The sequence below is a fragment of the Portunus trituberculatus genome, chromosome 35 (assembly GCF_017591435.1).
Source record: "Portunus trituberculatus isolate SZX2019 chromosome 35, ASM1759143v1, whole genome shotgun sequence".
Lineage (NCBI taxonomy): Eukaryota > Metazoa > Arthropoda > Malacostraca > Decapoda > Portunidae > Portunus > Portunus trituberculatus.
In genome coordinates this window covers 17,887,924-17,897,019 of record NC_059289.1, presented here as the reverse complement: position 1 = coordinate 17,897,019, position 9,096 = coordinate 17,887,924, and the positions used below count along the sequence as shown (strand labels likewise).

Below are 9,096 nucleotides of genomic sequence, written 5' to 3'. Positions count from 1 at the left end.
ATTTAGACAACGGTAATCTTGCCACTGAAGAAACTCAGATCGCAGACACACTAAATGATTATTTTGCTTCAGTCTTTACAAAGGAAAACATTCACATAATACCCTAACCACTCCCTATGTTCCATAACATTACCCCTTTAATTGTCTGCGATTAAAGTAATTGATAAATGAAAACTGACAAAAGTCCCGGCCCAGACTGTATTGCACCACGCGTCTTGAAAGAAGCTAAATTTCAAATATGTAAACCCCTTTCATTACTTTTCACCAAGTCACTTATGTGTGGCAAGGTTCCCAGGGATTGGAAGTTAGCAAACGTAACCCCCTTACATAAGAAAGGCGACAAATCACTCCCATGTAACTACAGACCCATCAGCCTCACATCTGTGGTATACAAATTAATGGAAACTGTAATTCGCGATAACTTAGTCAACTTTCTAGAAGTAAATGATTTAATCAATGACTCACAGCACGGCTTTCCAAACAGAAACAAAAGCAGTAGATGTTGTGTATCTAGATTTTCAAAAAGCTTTTGACAAAGTTCCCCATAAGCGGCTACTAGGTAAATTGAAGTCACATGGTATACTAGATGGAATACTTCTTAAATGGCTTGAAGACTGGCTCTCTGAAAGAAAACAGCGCGTTGTTTTAAATGGTAAATTTTCAAAATGGCGAGAAGTTTTAAGCGGTGTACCACAGGGATCTGTCCTCGGCCCTGTTTTTTTCCTTATTTACGTTAATGATATCAATATGGGCCTCACCTATAAAAGTATCTTGGTCAGACAAGTGGCAGATGAGCTTGAATGTAGATAAATGTAGTGTTGCACATTGGTAGCAATAATGATCATACAGTTCCGAGCTGCTCATGGTTGATGAGGAAAAAGACTTAGGCGTTATAATTAACTCAGACCTCAAGTCAAGTAAACACTGTTCGGAAGTAGTTAAAACAACAAACAAATTGGTTGAGTTTATCAGTAGGACTTTTCAATTAAAATCAGAAGGGGTAATTCTCACATTGTTTAATACGCTCGTCCGACCTCAATTTGAGTACTGTGTCCAGTTCTGGTCACCCCATTAAAGGAAAGATATAGACAACCTGGAGAGAGTCCAAAGAAGAGTCACCAAGTTGATCCCACAACTGTGAAACAAGCCTTACGAGGAGCGCTTGAGGGAACTCAACTTATTCAGTTAAGAGAAGCGGCGAATGCAAGGAGATTTAATTGAACTATTTAAAATGTTCCGGGGCTTTGATAACGTATATGTAAACAACTATCTCATCATTGACAGCTCCAACACCACTAGAAATAATGGTTACAAGATTACAGGTAAACGTTTCAGATCAGATGAGGCTAAACATTATTTCTTCAATAGAATTGTAAATGTCTGGAATTCTCTCCCAGCACATGTTGTCCGTAGCAATACAATAGAAACTTAAAAAAAGGTTGGACATTCACCTCACATAAACCCGTCAAATGACGTACTTTGCGCCTACATAAGATATCTTTTTTTTTTTTTTTACTGTACCAGATAGTATCACTTCTCTTTCAATCTTTCCTATCACATCTTTGACTTTCAATCTCCCTGTGGCCTCTTTTCTTCTTCCTTGAACGCTGATGTCCTTCAGCCTGTAACTCGTAGAATCTGTAGTGGTAGCATAGGCACACAGACAGCCTCGTTAGGCCCAGTAGGGCTGTTGCTGTCTGTTCCTTCCTTTGTATTCCTTTGTATTCCTCCTTCTCTTCGCCGTCATCATCGTGGTCTTCGTCGTCGTCGTCGTCGTCATCGTCTTCGTCTTCGTCGTCGTCTTCCTCCTCCTCCTCCTCCTCCTCCTCCTCCTCCTCCTCCTCCTCCTCCTCCTCCTCCTCCTCCTCCCAATGGCAGGAACTGCAGTGTGCCCTCAGCCGACTGACATGCTGGGCATAAAATAGCAGATGAAATTTAATATAGAAAGTTGAAGCAAAATACCAATATGAATAATGTGCCTCTGACAAGAGCTGAAAGTGGAAATGATCTTGGTGTTGTGGTGTTCAAAGATCTGAAGCCGAGTCAGCACTGCACAGGAACAGTGAAGACTGCAAACGAATCATTAGGGCTCATTGGAAGAAGATTTCAATTCAAATCTGAAAAGATAATACTTGCTCTGTATAACTCACCGGTGCGTCCTCAGCTTGAAAACTGTGCACACTTTGGTCACCATAATACAGAAAAAACATTTAAAAATCGGAAAAATTACAGCGTAGAGTTACTTAAATAATTCCACGATTGAGAAATGAGCAGCATGACAGAAAGCATTAAATCTATTCAACTTAACGAAGCGTAGGATAAGAGAAGTTTTTAAGATTTTTAAAGGAGATAACAACTTTGACGCTAATAAGTATTTTGTCGTTAATTATTCAGCGTGGCAATTGGAAAAGCACTTTTGATCTTATCATTTAATATTCTCTCTCTCTCTCTCTCTCTCTCTCTCTCTCTCTCTCTCTCTCACACACACACACACACACACACACACACACACCGGTAGCTCAGTGGTTAGAGCGCTGGCTTCACAAGCCAGAGGACCGGGGTTCGATTCCCCGGCTGGGTGGAGATATTTGGGTGCGTCTCCTTTCACGTGTAGCCCCTGTTCACCTAGCAGTGAGTAGGTAAGAAATGTAAATCGAGGAGTTGTGACCTTGTCGTCCCGGTGTGCGGTGTGTGCCTGGTCTCAGGCCTATCCGAAGATCGGAAATAATGAGCTCTGAGTTCGCTCCGTAGGGTAACGTCTGGCTTTCTCGTCAGAGACTGCAGCAGATCAAACAGTGAAACACACACACACACACACACACACACACACACACACATATATTTCTTTGGGTATGTAAGCACACTGACTCACTGAGCGAGAATGAACAAAGATGCTCAGTAAGTTTGGTGACCAACTGACTTGATGATCACCTGTCTAGAGTATCAATTGACTTATGGACCAGATGACCCGAGTACCAATTGATTAGGGACCAATTGACTGTAAACCCTACAAAATGAAAGACAGAACACTAAGACAAGTGATGAAATGACAAACACACAAATATCAATATACATAACGGATCCATGGACTCACATATTATGCACAAACACAGTCATACACAAACATACACGCAGAGAGTAAAGATGATAAAGTTTTAAATATTCACACTCAAGCTAGCAAACTGAAATGTATTTTTCTAACAGCAAGAACACGCCTCCTTTGACAAGCACTGTCCTGATTGAAATAATGAGAAGAATTGTGAGTCACATCAATATTAGCACAAGAAAAAAGTATGAATACCTATGTAAGGAATGACCATGAAAAACAATGATACCAAAAAAATAATAAGATAATAAATCAAGTGTACAAATATTTCACACACGAAAAACAGCGACCCATTTGTAATTGTCGAACAAAATATGTAACACATTATGTGGCTCAGAGTCAATTACACCTACATGTTTACGTGGTCATATCCCAGCCCACAGAAACATCAGCAGATCGCAGGTCACCTCTCTCTTTCTGTGTCCTGGTGACTCATCCGTCTCATACGCTTTCGTTCTCCTCTGCGCTTTTTTTTTTTTTTTTTTTTTTTATCTTACCTACACTGCACAAACATACATACATACACATGCATACGTACGCACATTCGTAGCAATATTATGTAAAAAAAATATATGTTTTCAATTTGATAAAAAGAAAATTCTTTGCCAGAACAGAGATGCATTTTTTTTTTTTTCAATTTGGATTCCTAACATTATTTAGAAATATATACTATCCAACAGCCCACCACCCCTCTAAATTCTTGCCATGGCCCCCTTGGGGGGCATGGCTCCCAGTTTGAGAATCACTGCTTTTGGTAAAAAGTAAGGGCAGGAAAGCTGTTTCATCATATAGGGAGCCGTCTGCACCTATCTAAATTTGTGTTTTTATTTCGATCTACTTAGACTTGTATTAATATTTCTATTTACCTATCAAAATCGTGACGAAGATTGTCCTGTGACGTGCTACCAACGCGAGGACCAATCATTCAGCCAGCCAGGCAGACAACCAGCGGCGGATGTAAAATGGATTGGTTGTCTGGATAGTGGATGTAGTATTCAGAAGATAGTGTCAACAGTGAAGGTGTACAGTAAGTACATTTAAATTTGTCTACCTGTCTGCGTATTTATCTACTAATTTACTTGTTATCTTTCTTACTATCTTATCTATCTGTGTATACTTGTCAGTTATAACTATCTGTCAATGTATTTATCTTCTAATTTGTGCTCTTTCCATTTCTTTCATGTGTCTGTTCATTTACTTACTTTTGCACCAACCCGTTATCTTTCTAACTCTCCTTGGTACCGTGTATTTTGCAACTTAAAATCAGTGAACCACGGCGATTGAACGCTGCCTGAAGCTTCAACATCTACTGTAATGCAAAACTGGCCTTCACGGGTAATAACTATTTAGAGTTTCGTGGAAATAACCCTGTCCTACAAATTTTGAGAGGTACCATTTATCTCAGAACAAAAGAAAAGAAATATGACGTTATTTTCTTTTCTTTTTTTTTTCCTCTAATCATGATGTACACGATAAAGCAGCTGTTATACACGGGCAGGTTTTCGGTCAGCACTGCAAGTTCGTTCAACGTCCTGTTGGAAACTTATTTCGTTCCGCACAGCATGCTTCGGCTGAAAAAAGAAAATAATATATGATTAAAATTTGGAAAAAAGACAAAACAGTATACGTGAAGAATAGAGAAATACAAAGAAAAGAACAAGAAATATACACAAAAGTGGGAGCCAATACAAAGGCTTTCAATCCCTTGCCTACAGTCTTGTTACACACTCAGCTGGTTGAGAATCACCGCACGATAGTGACACTGTACTGTGGTTCGACTGGAGCTAGTGGGTCATTGCTGCGGCAAATCTTCATCTGCTGACGGTACGTTCATGCATCTCAAGATTTTATAAGGCTATTTGAATGTATTCACGTAAGATAAATTGGTATATTTTGTTACATAAGCATTTTGATGAGTGCAAGACTAAAATAACAACTGTTGTCACAACCATAAATAATTTAACAGTGGGATATTCCTCACGGGTGATGTTGAGGGCGAGGTAGGGCCAGGTATAGAGGATATTCGTAATTATTTAGTTTCTTTTTATTATTTGTATTGTAAAGCAATAACTTATACTTTTTTTTTCAATCAGCACCAAGAACTGTGCCTTCATCATGCCTCTACAATGGACCAATGGTGCTGAATTGCTACTCATTGAGAAGGTTCGGTCTAATCCAGCTTTATGGGATGTGAAGCACAAAGACAACTCCAAGAAATTGCTGAAGAGGGAAATGTATAAGGTTTTGGCCCAGGGGCTACAAGAAGAATTGCCTGAAATGGAAGGAATTGATGCAGGTATGCCCTCATCTCTCATGGATGTGGATGTACCAGTAGCATGTTTAGCTGAATTTAAAGAGATGTAGGTTGATGTCATTTTTTGGCCACTCATAGGGATCCAGCACCCAAATACTTACACTGTTCACGCCTAAGTGATTTAGTTAATGTTAAGTTAGATTAGGTTAGGTTTGGTTTAGTTAGGGTGTTAAGTTTAGGGTAAATTTACAAGAATGTGCCCATCTACCATTTCCCTTTAAAATTACACTTTTCTGGTTGATTTTTATGTACATTGAATGAATCTAGTAAACCATTGCGTTGCAAATCAAACAAAATGCGTTCAAGTCTTACAGGGTAAGTTGAAGATCTTACATTTTTTTTCTGGGATGTTTTTTTTTTAATGTGTTTCTTTTAAACAGTTTGAGATGAATTTCCCTTTTCAAGTGTAATACATACGACACCTCTCCCAACACATCAGGGTGTGCTTCCTTCAGTTCCTTGGCAGTGATGAAAGGGTCTTTTTTCACTTCACACTCCAGCACTTTGTCAGTCCTTGGGTGTTTTCCTTTTTTTTTATGGTTTAATTACCATTTTATGCACAAACTTATGGTCTAATGCAAAATCTTATGGCAAGACACCACAGTACTTTGACAAGTATGACTAATGATTTATGATGAAAACAAGAAGCAGACTTCTACAAAAAGACCAAAACATACCAGAAAAAATGGTTGCATGTGTGCAGTTAATCTAATCTAACCATTCCCAACATAACATATCCTTACCTGCCTAATCTAACCAGATGCACAACTTACATACATATGGTAATATGTATGTAAGTTGTTTCTTCCAGATGCTGTAATGAAAAAAGTCAACATTTTGAAAACATCTTTTCACCGGGAACTGGCCAAGAAGAGGGAGCTAAAAAGTGGACCAGGTGGCAACTATGTCCCAAAGTGGAAATTCTTTGAGTCACTGACTTTTCTAGCAGACACTGACACCTTGCAGAGCAGTGCTTCTAATCTCGAAAAGTCTGTACCATGTAGTCCTGAAAAGACTACAGCACCAGTAAGTAATATGAAACTGCTGATTAGTATGTATAGTAATTGCTAACTATATAAAAAGAATAATAAAAAAGATGGTAATAACAGTAAGTCCATAATTATTGTTATTAATATAGCAAGCCTTTATGGTTAGCAAACCTTTTCAAGCAAGGACATATGCCATTGCCTGTTTATTGAGAGCTTCTGCAGTTTGTTGAGGATTACTATATGTTATATTATTTTCATTGAAGTTTAGGAGCAGATATTGGAGGCTAAGAGGAAGAAGTCTGGCAACCATGACCCTAAGTTGACAGAAAGAGAGGAAATGATCCTCAGTGTCTTGGAGTTCCTGCACCCTCATGTCAATGATGTCCAGAAGAAGACAGCAGTAAGTGTAAATACCAAATATTGAATCTTTTGTGTTTTGTGACATGCAGATTTTTTGCACAATTTTTCCAGCAATATAATACAATAGCAGTAAATACAGGTTTGACCACTGAAGGAAGGAAGCATCAAAATAGGAAATTCAATGGCCACCAGTTAATGCCACACACTGCATTAAAGTACTTTTGTCCACATGATTGGCTGTTGTTGACATCACTATATCTAAAGACTGTACAAAATAGAAGTCAAATACAACTTATTGCAGTTATTCTGTTGACTTAAGATTACCTAAATAATCTAATACACCCTAACCGAACTATAGAGGCAACATTACCTAACGTAACCTAGTTTATCCCAATCTAGCCCAGCCTAGCCAAATCTAATCTAATCTAGCTTAATCTAACCTAGTCTAGCCTAAACTAACCAAATTTAACTTAACCTAGTCTAGCCTAGCATACCCTAATCTAATTCAACTAAACCAAACCTTGCTCACTGTGAATTTGTAGCAAAAATGCAATTCAGATAAAGATTTATTAAAAAAATGTGATTGTATATCTAGATTGCAATGATTCAAGGGCTCCGGCATAAACTAGTGCAAATTTAATTTTTTCTTATACTCTCTTCCATTTTCCACAAAATAAATGCTATATTCATATTTAGCAGTCAGATATGTATTACTCGTGAAAATTTGTACAGAAAATGCTCATCCTGCCAAACATAAAAGACATTTAAACATTTTAAAATTAAAAATCCAATAATTTTGGGTAAACATTTATTATTTTTAATGTTAAATTGTACACAATTATTTTGGAAACTTGTCACTTGATGACCCATTATATTCAAACAGTACTTTGTTTTTTTTTCCTTTTCTATCAATTCAGTTGAAGAAGATGATCGGTGCCAGTGCCACTGCCGCTCCTGACCAAGATGAAGACATGGTAGGCTCCATTTCATCTGTCTCTGCCACCTGCTCCCCTTCTCCAACAGCATCAGGATCTCCACTAATCACTCTCCGGCCCAAAACCCAGAAACAGGCTAAGACGGAGGAAGCTATGCTTGAGAGCATCCAGCAGTGTGAGAAGCAGCAGATGGTGCAACAGCTGAAGCCAACCGGAGATAGGGAAAGGGAGGCATTTGTGGAGTGGATCCGGACTGTCATACTGGACCTGGACCACAACCTGTGGCGGCGCTTCCAGCACCAGATCAGTGATCTCACATACCAGTTCATAGCTGAGAATGATAAGATGAAGTCTCCTGATCCTACACCAGCAATGTGAGTAAGTGGGTGGATGAGTGTGAATGAGTGAGTTGGTTGGCAGGGAGGCAATGGATTTGTGGGATGACATGGTAGTGGATGGTAAGTCAGTGTAGTGGATTATAAGATGGATGAGTTGGTGACTGTGGGTGGGATGATGGATGGGTGGGTATGGTTGGGTGGTGTTGTGGTTATGAGATAAGTGGATGGATGGGTGGGTGGATAAATGAATGTGATTGAATGTGGCTGGATAGTTAGCTAATGGAGATGGGTGTGAGTAAGTTGGTAGATAGATGGATGGAAATAAAATTGTATTTTTGTATCATTTCAATTTCTAGCAAGAAATTTAATACAAAATAAACAAATGAATGAATATAATTGATTAACTATGATATCAATTACACACAAAAAGATGATTATCTCATTTATCCTCCTCCTCCTCCTCCTCCTCCTCCTCCTCCTCCTCCTCCTCCTCCTCCTCCTCCTCCTCCTCCTCCTCCTCCTCCTCCTCCTCCTCCTCCTCCTCCTCCTCCTCCTCTCTAAACCCAGAGTGGTTACTTAAAACTTTGTTGATCAGAGGTATGGAAAATTAGTTCCTACTGTTATTATTAATTATGAAAATTGTTTTTTATCTTCATATTGGGAAATTTGTGTGTGTGTGTATTTACCTAGTTGTATTGTACAGGGTTCGAGCGGGGCTCATAGTTTCCTGTCTCCATATCTCCATTTATGTAGTTTTTCTTTAAAGTTATGCACACTATGTGCTGTAACAATTCCATTATCCAATACATTCCATTTTTCCACCGTTCTGTGTGGAAAACTGTATTTTCCAATATTCTTCACACACTACCTCATCCTGATCTTTACATTTCCTCATGTCCTTCCATCTTCTTCCGTCAACAGTACCAGGTCTTCTTTGTCTAACCTTTCAATATCATTTACTATCTTATACATTGTTATTAGGTCCCCGTGTTCTCTTCTATCTTCTAAGGTTGGCAGTCCCATTTCTTTCAGTCGTTCTTCATATGTGTTCTTC

General features: G+C 38.8%; 1 protein-coding gene across 2 annotated transcripts; it reads left to right on the top strand.

Moving 5' to 3' along the window:
- Positions 1–4,777: 4,777 nt before the first annotated feature.
- LOC123513232 lies at positions 4,778–8,433 on the top strand. Of its 2 annotated transcripts, none has more exons than XM_045270303.1 (5): positions 4,778–4,930; positions 5,200–5,402; positions 6,232–6,446; positions 6,678–6,809; positions 7,687–8,433. In XM_045270303.1, exons 2-5 carry the CDS (start codon positions 5,222–5,224, stop codon positions 8,080–8,082), a joined length of 924 nt encoding a protein of 307 aa, XP_045126238.1. In that variant the 5' UTR covers positions 4,778–4,930; positions 5,200–5,221; the 3' UTR covers positions 8,083–8,433. The 2 variants fall into 2 exon arrangements, with proteins under 2 accessions (XP_045126238.1, XP_045126237.1); XM_045270302.1 differs by lacking the exon at positions 4,778–4,930 and adding an exon at positions 5,045–5,106.
- Positions 8,434–9,096: the final 663 nt, after the last annotated feature.